This window comes from Triturus cristatus, chromosome 12 (assembly GCF_964204655.1).
Source record: "Triturus cristatus chromosome 12, aTriCri1.1, whole genome shotgun sequence".
Lineage (NCBI taxonomy): Eukaryota > Metazoa > Chordata > Amphibia > Caudata > Salamandridae > Triturus > Triturus cristatus.
Window position 1 is genome coordinate 585,834,787 of NC_140595.1, and position 21,964 is coordinate 585,856,750.

General features: G+C 47.9%; 1 protein-coding gene across 3 annotated transcripts in view; it reads left to right on the forward strand.

Annotated features, from left to right (window-relative positions):
- DHODH (dihydroorotate dehydrogenase (quinone)) overlaps positions 1 to 21,964 on the forward strand; it is a 212,406-nt gene that overhangs the window by 12,704 nt on the left and 177,738 nt on the right. For 2 of the 3 annotated variants that reach the window (XM_085637375.1, XM_085637376.1), the window contains exon 2: positions 20,214 to 20,426. The exons of the other annotated variant lie outside the window; for it this stretch is intronic. In XM_085637375.1, coding sequence (XP_085493501.1) covers positions 20,214 to 20,426 — 213 coding nt within the window. The remainder of the gene's footprint in view (positions 1 to 20,213; positions 20,427 to 21,964) is intronic. 3 annotated transcript variants of the gene reach the window in all.

Consider the following 21,964-nt stretch of genomic DNA (forward strand, 5'->3'; position numbering starts at 1 on the left):
ATCACCATGCGGATAGAACACCAAACTAACGCTGCTGCCGCGAGTTGACGCTAATCACACATTAATTAGCTGGGAACACAGACGAGAAGGTATAACCGCCTCACCCCACTCTGCCCTTCTCCCCCTGACGCAGCAGAGCACCTTGCGCACCAAGACACTAGGTGTGGGCATCGACGCTTCGGGTTCACACCCTGACTGGGGATCACCCCCCCCCCCCCCCTCCCGTCCGCTGCTTCCCGAGCACAGTGCACGGCCCGCCGCGCCCCCACTGGACGGCTGCTGACCCCCCCCCCCCCTCTGCAGTACATGATGATCTCCCACCCCCCCGCCCCCCCCACACCTTGACCCCACCTGTACTTACAACCCTAACCCCTATTCCCCCTACTGCCGCACAAGCGTAGGGAACAGTTTGTTTGCTGGTCAAGTTCCCTGGCCGAACTCCTATCTTATCTCGGATAACGGACGATGGGCGCATCGTCTGGACTCCCCGAAGCGATACCCTGTTACACACACACTGCTCTCTGGCAGCAGAGATGCGATGACAAATGCGCCCTACTAGGGATGGGTGCGTCCAGTGCTCTCAGTGGGATCTCGGCGAGGGCGCATTGAGACGAATGCTAGACATATTCCCGATAACCAGCGGCTTCAGGGGTGTAGCGATGGGGGGACAGATGCGCGCCGCGCAGCCCGCACTTGGCCCCTCACTGTAAAGCTGTGGACTAGACTCGCCGAACTTCAGCGTTGGCTTCTATGCCTCAGTGAGCTGTACCGAAACACTACTGCCATGCTCCGGCAAGCATTGCGAACACGGTGCAGACACTCTACCGCCCGGGGGCCCCTACGCTGATGATTGATCGCGATGATTTGCGCAACACACCATAAGGGCCTGGGTGGCGACGGCAATGGCCACAATGCTAGCTGGAATACTGCGTTTTCTCTGTTTTCGACACTAAGATAATGGAAAAGCATAGACCTGTCCTTTATTAAGATAGTTACCTAATGTCTGTAACAATATCATCATGTGCAATGCCGCCGGACCCCCGGGTTACCGGCTGAATGGCTGTGTCATGTTCTCTGGAAATATTAACTTCATGTCTACTCGATTAGGCACCATGGATGGCAATTGTATACTGTATGATGACACAGCTGTGCACAATAAAGGTCTTCAAAAAACAAAACCAAAAAAAAAATAGGGCGTGTTTGCACACGTCGCCTCAGGCACCGTCCCCCTCCCTTCCCCACTGTGTAAACACGCCCTGTGGCCGTTTTTTAAGTTGGGAGATAAAGTCCCCTTGAATCCTGAGGATCCCTAGGGGCAAAATAGCCCACTTGATACGTCCAGTAAGCGCCATTGCAGAGAGGTGTTAAAAGGTGCACGGCCTGCACCACCTCTCTGCAACGCAGAGCAGTGGTGCTTACTGGAAGCACCTGGTGGGCTAGTTGGCCCCCAGGGTCCCTCAGGATTGAAAGGGAATTATTTCCCCAACTTAAAATGCGCCACAGGGTGTGTTTGCACAAGTCACGGCAGGCCCCGTCCCCTCCCTTCACCACTGTGTAAACGCGCCCTGTGGCTGTTCTAAGTTGAGAGATTAAGTCCCCTTGAATCCTAAGGGTCCCTAGGGTCAAACTAGCCCACTAGGTACCTCCAGTAAGCGCCACAGAGCTGCGTTGCATAGAGGTGTAAAAAGGGGCATGGCCTCAGAGCACCTGTCTGCAACGCAGCTCCCTGACGCATAATGGGGATACCTGTTGGGCTAGTTGGCCCTCAGGGACCCTCAGTATTGGAGGGGAATTAATTCCCCAACTTACAACTGGCCAGGGGGCGCGTTTGCAGAGTGCTGCAAGGAGGGGGCGTGGCCTCCAGCGCGATGCCGGTCTTTTATTTATTTTATTTTTTTAAGAAGGAGGGCTGTGTGGCCCCCCCCTTCTTTTTCTAATTTACTGGCTCTGGGGACCCCATCCCCCAGGGCCGGCCTTTATTTTTTATTATTTTTTTACAAAATATATTTATAGAAACAACTAGGACATGCAGGACAAACCATATGTACCTATCACCATGACGATTTGCATGATATTCATTAAAAGGAGACTATGCATAGAATGAATCCACATGGAATGTATTTACACCGCTAGTGAAGCTCTGACGTGTCTGACGCCCTACCGTGCCTAATCCCGACGCCCCCGCCGGTGGGTACTCTCCAAGTAGACACCCTTGTCGTTTATTTATACAAACATGGGTAGCTATTGACGGGCACATTTAATATACACGCACACCAAGCCATTCAAAGGGGATTCCACAAAAATTCGAACAAACTATGCAAGAAACCCCCCTCACGGTTAATAAAACACACATCCACCGCCAGATGTGTAATACTTTTTATTTTACACTCTGGAAAGGAGACAAACCTCACTTGAGAGTCACAGCGTGCTCCTTGTTGAGCCCAATGCTGTGTTACACCCACCAGTGCCCGCCGATTGCCTCACACCTCTGTGTTGTATTCCACCAGCTAGTGCGTATGCTATGACACTCTCTAGCCCATGTGCACTGTAACACCACCCCGTGAATATGTCATGCCACACTTGCCTTCGCACGGGTTATTTTGCCCCATCTAACGTGCCTTCCTCGATGCCTATGTTATAACGCACAGCGCTATGCCATACATATTACAATCTGGGATCCATATCTTTGTCACAGTGCATATGCAACGTTACACTCCCCAGCACATATTTTGTATTACAACTTTAGAGACTAGTTAGGTTACACAACACTGCCCTGTGCATATTACTCTCCAAGGCGCATATCGCATAGCACGCGCTAGTGCCTGTGCTATCTCGCACTCTCCAATGAATCTGTCATTGCGCACCATGTATTGCATATTATATTTCACGCCCGGTTCATCTTATATCACACTTTTTGGTGCATAGTTTATACCATATACTATATCTAGTTTTCATTTTCAATCGTGCTCTCAGGACTATGTTCTATATAACACTGCGTCCACCTACCCTTTTCATGGGCATTACATTTTGCGATAGGGGGTGGAGGGTCAGGGGGTGTTTCTGCCAAGTGAGCCCGGAGTCACAGTCACAAACGTCCTCTTCTTCCTGAATAAAAGTGAGATTATGCTGCATACTTGTTCATATTTTAAGTAGTTCGCACAGACACACATTTTAAAAACAATAAAGTTCCTAATACCCACCTCTCTGAACAGTTAGCTTGCTGCCCCATCCACCTCCTCCCTATCCTCTGTTGTCTGAATCCATGGACTAGCCTCCTCCCTCCTGCCATGCATGGTCTGATGTGCTGCTACTGCCCTCCATTTAGCATGATGTACCAGTCCACTCCTCCTGCCCTCCATTGCCCAATTCTATGGCCCATCATTGACCTCCTGCTTAGCCTCTGTGCATAGCTTCCTGCCCTACTTCCCCCTGCCCTCCGATGTCTTTGTGCATGCCCCTGCTCCATCCTTTTTGCCCACCATGTTCCATGGACCTGCCACTCCTATCTACTCTGAGTGTTCTGTTGAGCTGCCACTCCCCTCCCACCTGCCTAGCGTTGTCAGATGACTGTAACCTGTCCCTGCCACCTCCACCCTGCCTGTCCGCATGCCATGCCCCTATCCCCTTCCTCCTGTCCTCCGTGGTCCATTTTACTGCAACACCCTTCTGGCCTCCCTGGTCTGTTGTGCTGCAACTGCTCCTCCTGCCTGCCCTGCGCGGTCTGTTGTGAGGCCCCTTCCCCTGAACTCTCTTGTCTGTGACCAGGTCCTGACCCTCCCTTCTATGCTCCATGGTCCTTTGTGCATGCCCCTGCACCCTCCTTCTTGCCCATCATAGCCATTGTGCTGCCACTAACCCTCCCGCTTGCCATGCATGGTCTTCTGTGATGCCATGGCCCCTCCCACCTTCCCTGTGTGGTCAGCTAGCTGCCCCTGACCCCCTCCCACCTTCTCTCCATGGTCTGTGTGTATGCCATCATAGTCTCATTGTTGCTCTCCATGGTGTGTCTTGTTTCTAGTGCCCATCCTGCCTGAATGCCAAGGTCATCTTGCTGCTCCTGCCCTGCCCCCTTGCCCCCAGCCCTCGGTTTCCATGTGCAGACCCCTACTCCCTCTCTCCTGGCTTGTCTGTTCCATTGTAATGCCCCTGATCCGTCCCTCCTGCCCTTTATGGTCTGTTATGCTGCAACTTTCTCTCCTGTCTGTCCATTATGGTCAGCTAGCTACCATTGCCTCTTTCCCCTCTGTTCTCTAGTGTCCATGTGCATGGTCCTGTCCCCTCCCTATTGCTAGCTATGGATTGTTGTGCTGCACTCCCGTCCCGCATGCGCTGTGTGGTGTATTGTGCTGCTGCAAACCCTGATGCCTGCCCTGTAGGGTCAGTTTGGTGCACCTCTCCATGTCCCTCCTGTCCTCTGTTATCCAAGTCCATGTCCCTACCCCAATTCCTCCTGCCTACCATGATCCAATGTACCATACTTGCGAACATTTTGAACTTGGTAAGAGGGAGATTTTGAAAAAAAACTGGGGTATTGATATTCCCCTTTGAGTTACATTGAAAAAGAGGAGATTGTAGACCGGAGACAGATCAAATAAAGCCCATTTGAGCTTAAAAACATTGGACGTTTCCTGGCTGAAACGGGTCTGTTGGCATGTATGGTTGTACTACCACTGCCTCTTCCTTCTGCCCACAATGGTCTATTATATTGCCACAGCCTCTCTTGCCAGTCCTGTATTGTTGGTTTGTTGCCCCTGCCCCCCTTTCCACTGCCCTCCATAGTCTGTTGTGCTGCCACTGCCCTTCCTGCCTGCCCAGTGTGGTCAAATTGTTGCCTCTGCTCTCTCCTACCTGCCTTCAATTTTCAGAGTCCGTGCCCCTGGCCTCTGCCTCTCAACAGTATCCCAATGAACAACTAGATTGCTAACATTCTATATTTATTACAAAAGTGTGGAACGCCTGACGTCATCTTGATGTAATCAAAACTGTAATACCTAGAGTATTTCCTTTGGAAATTACATATATGAGAGGGTCTTATTTGCATCAAAATTATGGTTAGTGCTCTAAAAAACTAAAATGAGGACATATTTTCTGAGTTTTCAAATAGCGACAAAGAACTTTTAAATTATTTGTAATCTTTGTTTTTTTATCCAGTTGACCACTTGATTAAATGTTGTACCTAGGGGAGAGGATGTGGTGTTACTTCCAGAGCTGCAGACTTTGCAACTGGGGAACCAGGTTGGAGTTTCTGCTTCAGCTCAACATTCTGTGATTCTGGTCAAATCACTTAATCTCCCCATGTCTACAACCAAAATGAATTTGATCTTGTGTGATGTAACCAATGCTCATGTAAAGCACTCCCAATACCTGACAAGTCTGCACTATATAAAACTACAAATGCACAAAAAATAAGTGTTTTGCACACTTCTGTCATTGGGCTACATGTGGGCTACATCTGGGTGATATTTGTGCTGCATTTGGGCTCTTTTGTCTCTGGTGGCCATCTTGGGAGATTTATTTGTTATGAAGTTTCCTAATTTCCTCATTTGCTGCAGTCTTCTCATTAGGAAATGCTTTCAGTTTTTTACTTTGATTCCATCAAGAAGGTATTCAGATATGTCACACATTTGCCATAAATTCTGAATGTTAGCACTCTAGTTGCTCATTAGATCACTGTAGAAAAGCTACTGCTCACCACGGAAGTCTGCTGCTGGTATTAAAAGTGCATGTTTCAGTCTGCATATCAGAATTTTTTGATGAAATAGAAGAGGATTTGAGAAGTCACTCAAAAAATGTGCCCTAATTTTACTTTCTTCAGCACTAATTATAATTTCTATGGCAAAATGAACCCCCTCATTGTGTTCCTTTTTAAATTAAATGTTTTAAGTGTTACCAGTTTATTCCAATCAAAATGGCTTCAGGTGTGCCATACTTTTGTCATAAGTAAGACAGTAAGCGCTCTAGTTGTTCTTAAGAACACTCTGGGACATTCTGTCATTGGGCTATACTTGGCCTACATCTGGGTGATATTTGGGCTACATTTGGGCTCTTTTGTCTCTGGTGGCCATCTTGGGAGATTTATTTGTTATGAAGTTTCCTAATTTCCTCATTTACTGCAGTCTCCTCAGTGGGAATACTTTCAGTTTTTTATTTTGGTTCCATCAAGAAGGCGTTCAGATGTGTCACACATTTGCCATAAATTCTGAATGTTAGCACTCTAGTTGCTCATTAGATAACTGTAGTAAAACTACTGCTCACCAGGGAAGTCTGCTGCTGGTATTCAAAGTGCATGTTTCAGTCTGCATGTCAGGATTTTTTTATGAAATAGAAGAGGATTTGAGAAGTCACTCAATATGTGCCCTAATTTTTCTTTCTGCAGCACTAATCATACTTTCTATGGCAAAATGAACCCCCTCATTTTGTTCCTTTTTAGGTCTCGCCTGACCCAGCGCATGCGCTGGTCTGGCGAGACTTATTGAGAGGGCTCCAAAAAGTGCTACCAGGCCAGACTAGAGCCACAGTGCATGTGCGCGCGCCGCGTTTTACCGCCATTACTTTCGGTTTCGCGGCCGCACAGCCGCTTTGATGTTTGATCGTGATCGCGATCACTTTCGGGGCCGCACGGCCGCTTTGCATAGCCAATAGGTCTCGCTTTTGGGACTTTATAAGTATTTAGTTATGCAACTGTTGCATGGCTAAACACTTATAAGGTCCCAAAGGCGAGACCTATTGGCTATGCCAATGCTTGTTAAAGTTACCACTTTATTCCAATCAAGATGGTTTCGGGTGTGCAATACGTTTGTCATAAGTAGGACTGTTAGCGCTCTAGTTGTTCTTTAGAACACTCTGGGAAGCTGCAGTAGAACACAAAGGAATCCACTGACAGTCTCTGCCCTTGTTGGATGTACATGTTTTACTGAGAATGTCAGACTTCATTCTCACATGACTGAGAAAGATAATGTGAATTTACAGAAAATATGCTCTCAGTTTAGCTTATAGATTACCTTCCAAACCTCTGTGGGAAAAGCATGAGAAAATAGTTTTCTCTCAAACATGATTCATGATATCACAGCAGAAGGCTTTTTCACATGGTAAAATCACCTTAGAACACACCACAATTCCTAAAATGAGTATGGTACCATCAACAAATGATTTATAATGTAACTAAAGTCTTAAAACCTTCTATTAACTGCAATGCTTTTTAATGAGGTGCTATCATGTATATTGGTCCCATGATGGCTGCCAACACTTCTTGGATGAAGTGCTGACAGCCACTCGATCTCACGATGAGACGTGTGGTTAGGCTCCGCCCAGATATATATGTGATTTTACTTTTGATTTTTTCAGGAACTACTGTACGGATTTAAGCAAAAGGCACGAGTCTGAACTGAGGACTACCTCTTTGCCAACTTTGGTGTAATTCCGTTCAGCACTTCGGGCTGTAGCTGCGTCAACAGGTCCTATGGGAAAATGCATGGGGAAAACGCGTTTTGGGACCCCCCTTTTTTCTCGGCCCCCGCTTGACTAATCAACTGGAGCTGGCCAAAAGTTTGGAAAATTTCGCGAAGATTCATCAATCGATGCCAACGTTATTCCAAATAGAGTGTTGCGAATTTCCTATGGAAAATAGGTCTTAACTATAACTACCTACTGGCGACTGCCAGTAGGTAATATATATATCCATATCCCAAGGCGCTTGTTCGCTCAAACGGGACACAGACTTCAAAATTAGTGCTGATGACTGATTTATTTCATGACAGGATGACGCGTTTCGCTCACCACTGATTTATTTCATGACAGGATGACGCGTTTCGCTCACCACACTGGGTGTATGTATATATACATACACGCCTCCTCCTCAAAATGATCAATTTTCCAAAACTTCCTTTTTTCCTGGAGTGGGAACAATTGTTGATTTATGTCCACCAGGTGAGAGCCATAAAATCCTCTATATCCAGTTGTATCTCTGAGAGATTTTGTTTAAGTTCCAAGCGGATGGCACCAATTTAATTCTTAATCTCTGTGAATTAGTACATCATGAAGCTTTTAGTGGGGCTTCTGTGTTGTCCAGTAAGGCAGCTGGTTCTCGCTCTGGATCTGTTCCTTTCTGCATGGGTGGTTAATTGCCTGGCTCCTCCTTTTTTGTTGATGTCATCTAGAGGATGTCTTCGATGGCTGCTACACACTTGGGCCATGTACCTGCTATATCGCCTATCTCTCCAACTGTGGTGGCCTCCTCTTCGGTGTGGCTGGGTACCCCCAGTGGGGGCGGGGGGCAGGTGCACGCTCTGTCTACCAATCCACCCCTCCCTGCATGGTTCATGTATATACTGAGCTAGTTGTGTGTTTACCTGACCCATGATGCCCCCCCCTCCATCCTGGGCTGAAAATCAAGGGCTCCAAAAGGAGGCGCAGACTACAGGAGACTTGCGTTCATGAGTCTAATGCTGTAGGTGGTTAGTGTAAACTTAGTTGCCAGGGGAGTGTGAGCCTCCATCTCTGTAGATGCCTCAGTTCTGCAAGGCACATCACCTACCTAGTGCAGTTTCCCAGGAGGCACCAGTATAGTCTGTGGTTGAATCTGTCGAGGCCAGAATGTTCACCACCGGGCTGAATTGCTGTCACTCCTCCAAAGGCAGCTTGCCTGTGCCAAGGTGCTGTAAAATCCACCCTCCGGTCTTCTCTCCAGTGTGAGAGCTGCACACTAACACCCTCCTTTCGTAACCCAGGTGGTCTGCCAATAGTGCTGTAAAAAGGCCCAGTGAGAAGCTGTTGTCTATCAGGTTGCTGCCACCCCCAAAAGCACCATTCGGTCTGTGTTCTGAGCCACTCATGGCTCGCTAAGCCTCTTTAATCAGGGGAGGGGAACAGACCGCTGCAGGGATAAGCCTGCTGCCAGCCATGTACGTTGGGTGGGTACACTCTGCCGGTTCAGGGGAGGTCGCCATCCTATACGGGATGCTGTGACGCCGCACCCCAGTCGCTGGTCCTGCAGGGGCTCGCCACTGCAAGCATACTTGGGTAGCCCCCTCTCTTCAGATCCTCCCCAAGTGTGGAGATACGGCCTCAAGGGGCCAAGCAGGGTGCTTGATTTGCCAATGAGGACTGCCAACCAGCAGGAGGCGCAACCCTGCCCAATAGCACTGGCCAGGTCTCAACGTTCCACCAAGTCTATTCCCTTAGGGGTGAGGAGCTGGTCGCTGCAAGGCTGGGCTCATGCTCGGCCAGAACCGATTCAGGGTGAGGCCATCTTGTGTGGAGGGGGCACGGTGGGTGTGCCTAGCAGACTGTCAGCCACTGCTCCCACGGGCACTCACCACTGGTAGCATACATGGGGCAGCTCCTCTAGTCGGGTCCTTACCCCAGCGAGAAGACAAGGCCTCTGTGGGGGAAGGGGAAGTGCAGAGGAGTGCTTGTTTTGTCGTGGCTTGGGCGAGTTCTCTGGATTTGTTCATCCTTTGCTATTTCGGGGTTGACTACGCCCCAGTGACAGTATGACATTTTTAAAGTCTCTGAAAAAATTGTGTCGTTAAGGAGTTGGTGATCGCTGTTCTGACTAGGAGGCCAATGTTGTTAAGCATGCTAAAGTGTCATGTGCGATATGGTTTGTCTTAGCAGCTCCTCTTGAACGCTATATCTCTCGGGTCATGGTTCCTTTTTTAGGTCATGCCTGAGCTGTTGTCGAAAGACCTTTTGTGGCCCATACCAAAAATGTATAAAAGACTTTAAGCCAGATCATTGCTTACCAATGGTTAGCTTTATCTATTTGTTTGCTTCTCATTCAAAGGCTTCCCTTACTCTACTTTTCTTTGTTCTTCCTTGGATAATAGCTTTGTTACAGGATGGCCTGTATCATTCTATGGTTCACATTCAGGGATCTTTCCTTTTCAATTTTTCATTCAGCTCTCTTGAGAGAGTGCATGTGTTCTTCTTTTTCTTCTTTCTTTTCCTCCTTCTTCCCTCCCTTCTACTCTGTTCCTTACTCCTTGTATAATACTTCCCACCTTCAAATGTCTGCCCGTGTGCTCATATTGTTGCTTCCCACCCCTCCCGGTGTGTCTGTAAAATCACAGCAGCCGGTTTATTTTGCCAGGATATGACTAAAAGGGTTGTTCTTGTTTAATCATCTGCATACGTCACAAAAGCACAAGCCATGGCACACAGAGGCTTTTATGCTGCTGGAGAAGAGGCCTGCTGCACTCACTCGGCTGGCATTTGAGTCAGAAGGTGTACTTATGGCTGAAAACAAGATTGTAATTATTATTGCATTTATTTAGCGCTTACTACACCTGACGAGGCTTCAAAGCGATTTTTTTGGCGAGTAGCATGCTACTCCAGAACCCTGCGGATTAGTGGTGAATTATTATAGGGAGATACAAAATTAATTTACGCCATGGACATGTGAGTTTATTTGGATTGAAAAAGAATAGTCGAGGGATAGAAAAGGAAAGGGTTTGCATTTATATAGTGCTTGCTACCCCTGTGAGGTGTCCAAGCACTTTTCGGCAGGTAGCACGCTACTCCAGAACCCAAACAGGAAGATGTCTCTTCTCCTTCAGTCATATATCACAAAAGTACACTGTAAAAACAATAAGGGGACTTCTACCACTGAGGTATGATACCTTGGTGGCAGAAACCCAATTTTGAATTTGCCCTCAGTGGCATGATTGATCAACTGGCTCCTCCTGTCTGCGAGTTATATAAAAGAATTATGAGCTCAAAGTACAGGTTTGTGATATCTTAATATGTGTTTGCTTTTACTCTAGGATTTTGATTCCACTCCTGCCCCCCCACTTGCCTTTTTTAAACAATAATTGTAGCATGGCACTCGTATTATAAAGACAAGACCTACTGACTAATACTTGCTGTATTATCTTACACTTCAGTTTTCTGTCACCCCTTTGCTTGCTATAGGTGTTGACATCTATACCATAATTTGTTGTTTCTTATTGTGTCATGATTCCTAAATGCTTTCACACTAGGCTTGGCAATGTGGCTGCAAGTCCTTAGTCCCGTAGATTAAGGAATACTGTATAATGATATAAAAAATTGTTTTATACTTCTGTTAACTAGTCTTGATATAAAAAGCTAGCTGGAAGCCACCGCCAAAGTGCTGTGAGTCTGTATTTTTAATTTTTTTTATCACCCATTCCATTTTCAATCTGAATTCTTCTCCAGTCTCTGACTTTCACTTGCCTCGTATACTTCATTCTTTCCACAACCGCATGCCTTGCGCTCCACACATTTGTTCTTTCTTCCGTTCCCCCGCTCACTTGCATTTCGTGCCCAGCCTTCCAACGTCTTATCTGCCATTATCCGTTTAGTACCCATACATTCTGTTTGAGTATTATTTTGGTAGGCTGTCTTGCTTCTCAAATTCACTGAGTTCACAAACGCCTGTACTATAGACCCTGCATGGATATTGTGTTAAATAACCACACTTGATATTATTTCATTCATTCTTTCATGTGTCACTCTTACTCATCAACTTTCAATGTAGACTGTTGACTTAAAAATATATTATATTTTTTTAAATTAATTTTTGATTTTGGTGAAGTCTGTCTCCCAAAGGTCAGGGTCCTGCAAGCTTTGCAGCTTTGGTTACCTTTGCATCTGGCCATCCTAGTTCTGTGCAAATTATGAATGTTGTTATCTTTCAGACTGCTGATCCATAATATTAGAAAACCAGTAACTTATTTGCTTTAATAACCTTTATGGTTTCATTTATAGATGCATAATGACTATATTCCTGCATATTGAATTATAAATAATTTTCTTCTTGGCAGCCGTCCAACGTAGAGCATAACCAACTTTGTTTTTCCCAAAGTATGGTGCCTAAAACTAGGTGTTAGATAGGATGCAGTGAACAGAATTTACGACCCGAGGGGACACAAAGTTCACAATTTTTGTCTTTTAAAAAAAAAAAAATTGTGGTTTTAAAAGCAAAGGAAACTGCAGAGTCACTAACCATACTACCAACTAACTCCAGCAGTGTGTTTTTCAGCCATTCAGCACTAAGAATACAGCAGGTTATATTTATTTTGAATAAAGTTAAATTACATGAATTAGCACGTGTAATGTTGTTGACTGAAAAGCCAAGACTAGCTGAAAGTCCCCCATATAATATGGGCTAGCTGACCACTTTGAATGTCCTTTTGTAGTTTATTAGCCACTTGACCAATGGATTTCATTTTAATCACTGGTTTTTAGGTCTCGCCTGGCGAACGCAGCGCGAAGCGCTGTCGCCAGCGAGATCTATTGTTGCTGACTTGCCTCGGAAGTGGGACAGGAGATGGGCACGCGCAGGCTCTTGGCGGATTTGAGTTGGTGTACGCGCTTACAGCCACGCGGCGTGCACATCTCCTGTCCCCCTTCCCTCGCAAGTCAGCATGCAGTTTCACTTTCGTGAACATTCACTCGTTAAAAACGCAGCATTTGGGCATCCGCAGGGCTTTTGGCGCTTGCATGTAATGTGTATGTGAGAAGTTGGCCTGATGTATGATGTCACTAGTTCTAGTGTACACCTTATATCAGTCCAAATACCCTTATGGTGATTGGTTGTAAAGTCAACCTTATAGACCAGCTATCCTAGTGGTAGCATGGACAAGAGCAGTCTTAGGCTAAACTCTGAATGGCATGTGAAGCCAGCTGTGATACCATATATAATCCCTTGAATACCAAATGAAAGGACACCACAACAGATATATATATATATAAAATAAAGTGTATTTATTCTAGTCAAACCCTCAGCACTCTTTATGAGATTCGAGGTAAGTACAACACAGTCTTATTTAAGCATACATTAAGTCACACAGGTAAGTAATACAGTTAGGCCCTAGGGGCCACGCAAACCATATACTAAGTAAGTGGTATAAGGACCACTGTCACGGAAATAGAATAGGCCTAGGCCTAGGGAATCGCTGGGGCTACACTACACTAGCGTTAGTTAGGAAGTGGGAGGCCCACGGGATTCGTGTGCAGAGTGGAAACACTCACGCGTAATGCGTAAAAGTCAATAGCAATAGTACAGTTTAGAAAACGGTAGATTTAGGACACTTCCGGAGTAGCTAGGAAGTTGAGACTTGAAAACTAGACACTAGGATAGTCACTATCCTGATGAGCACCGGAGTACCCAAGTTACCTAGCCCACAGGCTGCGGGTGCATAGGGGTGAAGATGCGTCGTTTTCGTCGTCGACTCCTATGGATGCCTGAAGAAAGATGCTGACAGGCAGTCAGTGAAGAGTGTCCGGTGGATCCCAAGGCTGGGATCAAGAAGAGAAGAAACCTGCAAGCAGAAGGGACAGAGTCAAGGTCACTAGCCAGTGACCACGTGGAACCAGGAAGGAACCAGGCGATGTCGTGAAGATTGCAGGTGAAGGTGAAGCTTGTCGCTGCAGCCAGGAGGACCAGGAAGCGTCGAGGACGACCAGGACCAGGAGGCGAGCTGTCCCACGAAGGCTCTTGCTGTCGGCGGCGTCGAAGTTGGACTAGGACTCACCAAGCCTTGGCAAGCGGAACCCACGAAGAACGAAGGACTTGCTTCTGGTGCAGACCAGGAAGGTCTGGGGTGCTTCTTCGTTGCAGAGAAGCGGGAGCCAGTCTGGAGGAGCCAAACCAGCGCAGAAGATTTCAGGGTGCGTCGTCACAAAGGCCACTAGCCAGCGGGCAAGCAACCGGACAGACGCGGCAAGCAGGAAAATGCTGAAGGGCCCCACGCAGGACTCGTGGAGTGTGGGGGGCTGATCTTCGGTGCAGATGGTGCTTGGGGTTGGGGCTTCTCAATCCCCGGTGCACAACTTCGAGGGTACCTCAGAAGCTGCGCTTTAAGTTACTAGCCACTTTTTCCAGGTAGCCGGTCCCACGTTGCTCGTCGCCTCCACGGATATCAGCTCTGCTGTAGATGTGGATCAGGGTCGGAGAAGTCTGGAAGTCAAGGCTCTGGTCAGGCTCTGCAGTCGGTTCCTCGTAGAACGTGGGCAAAGCAAAGGGTAGTCTCTTGATGGTGCCTGTTTGCACAGGGTAGCCACTCCTTGGCTACAAGGGAGATTCTTCAGTCTTCTTCTTTCGTCGAATGTCGAAGGTCCAGAGTTTCTGTTCAGTTTTGCAGGTTCAGGATAATCTAAAGTCTTGAGGCCCAACTCCCACTCTTATACTAATCTGGGGGGCTGGGATACCTGCTAGGTCACGCCTTATGGGTGGGACCTGGGAGGGGGTGGTTACACCCACTTCCCTTTGTCCAGTTTCGCGCCAGAGCTGGGGCTGGAGTGCCCCAGCGCCGGTTTGAACTGGACTATGCAAGGAACAGCTTGTGTGCCCCAGTGTGAGAAGTTGGCCTGGTATATGATGCTCACTAGTTAAAGTGATCACCTTGTACCATGCCAAGCAACCCTTATGGTGTGGTTGTAAGTCAACCTTTTCGGACTAGCTGCCCTAGTGGTAGCGTAGGCTAAGCAGTCTTTGAGGCTAAACTCGTGAAGCGTGTTAAGCCAGCTGTTTTACCAAATGCAACCCCCTTTTATACCAATGAAAGGACACCACACAGATATATATTCAAAATATATATGTATTTATTTCTCAAAGTAACCCCTAGTCTCTTTATGAGCACAGGAGCACAAATCGTCAAACAAGATTATCACAGAATACACAGAAGTTGCACTTTATATGGATAGGCCCTGGTGGCCACTCGAACCATATACTAAAATAGTGGTATAAGTACCACGAACAGGAAAGGGAAAAGGCCTAGGGCCTCTAGAATCGCTGGGCCTACAAGGAGCTAACGTCAGTTAGTGACCAGGAGGTCCACGGGTGGCGTGTGCAGAGCAAATAGTCACACGCGTGCTCCCATAGGTTTCAATGGGTGCGTAAAAAGTACAAAGTTACTGCAAAGAAGATCTTCCGGGTTGACTAGGAACTTAAGATTTGGAACACAGGCACTAGAGATGTAATACTACACTTGGGCACAGGTGTGCCAGCTTTACCTCACCCACAGGAAGCGGGTGCATAGGCCTCGAAGTGCGTCGGGTTTCTTCTATCTGTTCCGTGGAGCTTGAAGACAAAGATGCTGCAGGCGGTCGGTCCGGGAGAGATGCAGTGGATCCAAGAGTGGATCGGAGATGTTGAAGACCTGTAAGCAGAGGGGACAGTGTTCACAGTCACTAGCCAGTGACCAGCGTGGCACCAGGTGGGTACCAGGCGATGTCGGGTGCAAACAGGTGATGAGGGGTAGCTTGTCTCCGCAGCCACGTGGTCCCTGAAGGTCGACGACGTCCAGGAGTCGGCTCACGAGCTGTCCCACGCAGGCTCTCGCTGTCGGCGGTGTCGGCGACTTGATCGAAGCAAACAAGCCTTGGCAAAAGCAATTGTAGGAGGATTCGGAAATCAGCTGTTGGTTCTGACCGGCAAGGTCAGAGGGATTGCTCCTTTGGAGGGGAGCAAGGGCCAGTCTGGAGCAACCAGACCAGCGGTGTTTGTCGTAGATTTCGTCGCCAAGATGGCCACTAGCCAGCGGGCCAGCAACCGGTTAGGCGCGTCGAGTGGCAAAATGCAGAAGGGCCCCACGCAGATCGTGGAGATGCTGGAGGGCTCACCTTTGGTGCAGATGCTGCTCGAGGGTTGGGCTTCTCAGGACCCAAAGCACAACTTGGAGGGAGCCTCGGTTGTTGCACTGGTCAGCTTGTCGTAGTCGTTTCAAGATGGCTGGCTCCACGTGTCTCGGTGCCTCCACGGGTCTCCTCTTTGCAGGGACTGTGGATCGGGCGGTGAGAGGTCTGGAGGTCCAGGTCTTGTCAGTCTCTGGGCTCGGGCTCCGGCGGGAGGCGGCGGCAAAGCAGACGTTGATTCGCTGGATGGTGCTTGCGTTAGCAAGGTGGTCACTCCCTGACCACAGGGGAGATTGGCTTCAGTCCTCTGTGCGGCAGAGCGTCGAAGTTCCCGTCTTCTTCTTAGTTTCAAGTTGATTCCAGGATGTCTGAAGTCTTAGGACACAGCTCCTACCTTTATTCGGATTCTAGGGGCCGGACTACCTGCTAGGTCCCTCCCTATGGGTGGGACCAGGAAGGGGGGTGGTTACACCCCCAATCCTTTGTCCAGCTCGCCCCAGGCCCGGGACTGGTGTGCCCCAGGACCGGTTTGAACTGGCATATGCACCGAGGCTCCTTGTGAGCCACAGGCATGTCTGGTTTCTTTCAAGCCCTACCTGACCAATACACAAAATCCTGTCTGGGGTGGTGCACGCACCTCCCCTGGCAGGAAACCCTTTGTCCACACCTCCCAAGCTGGAAGGACTCCCAGCAGCAGGAGGGCAGACTTGTGTCTGTGGTGGCAGCATCCATTTTGTGGAGCTGAGGCTATGTCTGATTTTACCCGGGTTTTAGGTACTGTACATGTCGTGTCCCTCTAGAAGGGTGGAATGCTAACCCCGTCGCCAGAATTGGCGAGGGGTTAGTATTCCAATTCGTATGACACCTTACTCGACATGTTTTGATAAAGCCAAACCAAAGTTAGCATTTAACCGCGAGGTTCATAATGCACTTAAGAGTATATGGTATGACGATATCTGGAAACAGTAGAAGGAAGTCGTTCCGACCACTGCAGACAGGCTCAGCTCATGCCAGAGCACCATCTCACATGGAACCAAGCACTCTGCCTTCAGGATTGTTAAGGCCTGCCATAGGAGTGACTCATAGGTTACCAGGTGTCCCATTTAAGGTTAGGTATAGGTATACTACACCTAAGTAAGAGGTGATTACACCAACTTACCCCAGCTGAGTGATCAGCCAGTTGTGTCAGATTGTTAGGCCAAGCCTGGGGTGGCATAATACATGCTGCAGCCCCTGGCAGGCCTTGGGTACACCAATGCCCTGGGTACCTAGTGTACACTGGTACAGGGGCTGACAGGGTGATCCACTTCCAATTGGTTATGCACCTAGGGTGCATAGTTTTAATTTAGTAGAGAGAACAGCAGGCTGGGGGTCTGATTGGCAGGCCCACAGCCTCAATATGTCAAAAACCAGTGAAGCAAAAAGCAAAAATTCCTGAACTATGGCTATGGCGCAGCGGTAAAAATACAAGAACCACACCAGAGAGGTACGATGGACCTGCGCCACCTGTACCTTGGTACCCACATGCTGCGGTAATTACCTAGCCCTCGAACTCCAGTGCTCGCGCCCCTTGCGCCATTTCAATGTGTACATATTAACAGGTTCGAGCCTTATGCGCGCTCCGTCATACTACATGCCGCGCTACATCCGCTAATAGCGAACGGGAGGGTTGGTGCTCAGGGCGCCCTATACTGCCGCCTTCATTCAAGCGGGCCCATTCCTTTTTAGCGCTGGGAGCTAGGCGATTTGCCCAGAATCACCGGATGTTTGAGGGTCGGTGCCGAGACTCGAACTGGATTCCCCAGCTTCAAAGTCCCACGCTCTAGCCATTATGTTGGGTTGCTCTACACAACGCGTGTTGTGTGCCTTGCACCCCTAGGCCGTCGTGCTATCACCCCCCCTAGGGACAGGATAAAGGATCTGTGATCCCGGCTGTCAGGAAACCCGGTCTGGCTGAAGGGGGAAGCGAGGAGAGAACTCGCGGGCAGTCTTGCCCGAGTGTAATCCAAAGCGGGCCAGCCACCCCCATCGCTGGCTACCCTGGGGCAGTCCCTGGGCAGCTAAACATATCGGCATGAGCCCCCGGTCCTAGTGCCTGGTAGGCAAACCACTAATGCAAGCGCAATTCAGAGCAACAACGAATATTTCGCAGTCGCTGGGCCGGCATGTACTCCCGGGAAGACCCGCTGGTCATCTTGTACTCCGACTCTGCCTGCTCTCACCTGCTGAACTCCTGCAGCGCCTGCTTCGCCGAGTTCTGCGCCAACAAACACACACGCACCAGCCGCCCTCAGCCAGTGCATGCGTATCCCTCAACGCGCGCATGGCGTGCTTTCGCTTTCCCTCCCTCCGGCGTTTCAGCCCACGCTCAGGTTCTCCCGCCCGTTGAGGCCCCCTCTCTTCCTCCCTCGCAGCTCTCTCCCCTCCTCTCCCTGCCTCCTCTTCGACCCCCTTTTGTCTTACTCCCTGCCCTTTGAGTCACCTTTCTCCCCCCTTTGACTACCTAGTGCCTCTTCCCAGCGCAGCCACGCACTGCTCGGTGGCCCTCGGCAGAGAGCAGCCCTCGCACGGCCACGAGGATGGAGAACACACTGCTGCTCAAGATGCTCCTGCTGGCGATCCTTACCGGCCAGCTGAGGCTGCGCAGGAAGGTGGGTGCCCCCGGCAGACACCCTCCCCACCCCCTCCTGGCATGTGAGAGTGATCGGCCGGACACCCCCTGCTGGCATGTGTGAGTGTGAACAAGCCTGGCACCCCCCTGCTGGCATGTGTGAGTGAGTTGGAACGAGCCTGACACCCCCCCTGCTGGCATGTGTGAGTGAGTGTGGACAAGCCTGATACCCCCTGCTGGCATGTGCACGTGATCGGCCTGACACCCCGTGCTGGCATGTGTGCGTGAGTGTGAAGGAGCCTGACCCCACCCTGCTGGCGATCCTTACCGGCCAGCTGCGGCTGCGCAGGAAGGTGGGTGCCCCCGGCCTGACAGCCTCTCCTCCCCCTGCTGGCATGTGTTTTGTGATGGTATTGTGTATCTTTATTTTCAGCGTGGTCCGCTTTCAGTGCGGTCCGCCTTGGTCACGCTTGTCTTTTCATATTATCAGAGCTGGTTGTAAATAGCATTAACTGTTCTCTTGACTCTTCGTAAATGAGGTGCCATGGCGGCGGTACCTGCCCATTGATCGCCCGCCTTGCACCCTGGCATGGCAATTCGCAGCATGACCGGACTGAGAAATCATAAGGGGGTGTCCCGCCCAAACAGCCCATCTGAAGCTACGTACCTGCATTTACATTTAGTAAAAACATAATTTTCGGTCGATTTTACCATTGCCAGCACCTCTAAATGGGCCAAGTCCATAATGTAATCTTTTTGGCCGCCTTTGTGTGTGAATTCCCTTCTAGCTGAGTGTGCGGGTTTGTGTATTTCTTTAAAAGTGCATGGGCATGGATGTCTGTGCCACTCTATCTAAGTCGATCTGGGTGTGCGTGCGTAAGGCTTTTATGATTAAGATCTAAGAATCCGCCTCGGGCACCACACAACCCCTTCGTTAACGCCTTTCACAGCGCAGCAGTAAATGGAACAAAAATTTCTTGGAAACCTACACGCGTCCCCGGGTGATTCAGGCTGGGTCAGTACTGCCAGCATTTAGCTTTTTGTTTCGTTTCTTTAATTGAATTTAAATATATTAATCAGCAGTTGAATTAAAAAGACATCCTGTGCATTTGAAGGCCGCAATCACTGGAGGAACGCCTGGCCCACCTTTCAACGCAACCACGGCACAAGTTTTCACGTTTTACAAATTATTTATGATTAATTATTTTGTTACTATGCAACAATACTGTATCCTGCCGTCGAGATGGAGAGAGTAACTGAAACATTTTGCGAATGTTCGACCTGGCACCCCGTCACCCTGAGGTTAAGCAATTGTTTGGCATTGGAGTCTGGAGCTTGTTGCTTTCTATTGAGAGTGATTTTTGTGTTCATCGTTATTTTTGTGTAGCTGTCTGTTGGCAATAGGCCTCGCATTACTAAAAATTAGAGCTATTGGTGTTGCATTATTATTTGCAACGCCAAAAGCTCAAACTTTTACTAATGCGAGACCTATTGCATTGCAAATGCTTGTTGAGTGAGTGGTTGTTTCCGCAAATTCACTGCATGTTCTCCCCTCTACATCCCTTGACTTCACAAATCTTCTTTAGTGAAATCCTTGCAAAGGACAGTCCTTTCTGAACAATGTTCAAACTCGTTGAATCCTAATGGCCAATTTTAATTGGGAAGTTGGTGAAATTCATCTCAGTCTTGCAGAAAAAAAATGTAAAGGTAATTCTCAGTCATATTGCAGATCTTTGTCTGAGTACAGTAGACTGTTTAGTGTAATGTCCACCCTAGCGAACCCCTCCTCTCCCGGTACTTTTGACATCCCAACAGAATCCTTAAAAAGACTATAGGTTAGCCCTCCGTCTCGGATAGCAGGAATAAATCCTTGATGCAGCTACATTTGTTCCCCTCTGCATGATAATGATGGAATTTTGTATATTATAAGGATTCTTTCCCACACAGTTTTGCAGGATTTTCAAAACACGTTTTAGAATCCTCACAGGCTGATTTTATTTTCCAGAAGCAACTGAAAGATGCATTGATAATCCTTGGCGGAGGGAGCTTACTCTTTACTTCCTACTTGACGGCAGTCGGGGACGAACAATTCTACTCTAATCTCCTGATGCCTACACTGCAGAAGCTAGTGAATCCTGAGCTAGCACACACACTCTCAGTGCACATGTTCTCCTGGGGATTAGTTCCCCGCTCCAGACACAAGGACTCCAGTGCACTGGTATGTAGCTGAATGGAAAGACTAAACAGCGGTCCCTCTGCATCAACACATATAGAACTGTGAATTTCTTAAAGATGTTCTCGTCTAGTGTTGTGTTATAACATGTTTGTGTAATACTCATGAAAAGGTGCTCAAAAGCACTGACAATTGGATTTGACATTGATGGCTTTGTGGTTTTGTTGGTGGGCATTCCCAGAAAAGCAACCAGGTTCCCAAAGGGTTAAAATGCTTTGGAACGGGAGACTCGCCATACTTTATTTTGGGGGGAAAAACATTAGAGAAAATCAGGAGTTCTGACAGTAGTGGAACTTTAGGAAGTCTCAAAATATAAACACAAAGAAAATATGGAATTTAACCATAGGCATATGGAGTCCTTATTTTATTGCATTTTCAGAGCAAACTATTGGGTGATTAAAATACAGAGGAGGAGGTTACTTGTTTTCTTTAATTAGATATTGGTTTTAACTGGTTATATTAAGAGGGTGTTAATGGTTGGGACTAGAAGATTAAGCGTGTGGTTTTGCAAATATTTACCATGGCTCTTAGTTACCCACAAAGCAAATCTCTGGTATTTCTGAACATTTTTTTGGTCCTGGACATGAACCAAGATTTTGCATGTGCACTGAGGTCCATTGTAATAATGGGTTGCCGTCTATAGTGAGGATCTGTGGTCCGGAGGGGGGCACCATGCTTACCTTCCATAGTGAGCAGGAATACTGTCATCTCACTGTATTGCTCTAGATTAACAGTTGTTGCAGTGTTGAATTCTAGAAGCAGGTGAGGATTTTTTGCCTTTACCGGCAGGGAAAGTGGCCTGTGATTTGGCCTGAGTAAAATGTCTGTTCTGTTTGGCAACCTAGGGCTAGATGTACAAAGGGTTTTTAGCATTTGCAAATCCTCGAAATCGATAAATCAGATGGTTTGCAAATCTTAAAACTTTTTTTTGTCATCGACTGAATGCTTTTAGCGATTCAAAAAGGTGTTTCTGAATCACTAAGTGTGTTTTTAGAAATTGATATTGATTGGTATTTGGAAGCGGCTTGTTGTAGGCACTCCTTCCAATTACTAAATCACTATGCTATGTATCACTGCTTTGCAACTAAAATCCAATATTTTACCAACACATCAGAGGAGGTGGTAACCAATTTTCAAATGGAATGGATCCTCCCCCTTTGTGAACGTAAAAAAAAGTTCAAGAGGACCAAAGGACCACTGCCTCCTGTTAAACAAAATAAACTTGTCTTTTTTAACTACTGTCCCGTTTTCTTTAAGGAAGACGGGCTGCATTAATCTGTCAGCAAAAGGTTTGCTAATGATCCCATTTTCAAAGAAACCGTGTAAATGTGAGCACTGGTTTGATGCCTCTTGCATTGTTGCCCATCGTGAAGTTATGCAGTCTTTAAAAAAGATCTCTTGAATGTATAAGAGGTTTTAGCCTGTAGGTCTAATTATAATTCATCTTTATGAGGAAAAAAACCTTAAGGAAGAAGGCATGGGACAAATTGCATGCTGCCAGCATTTTAATGGACTGTAGTGCC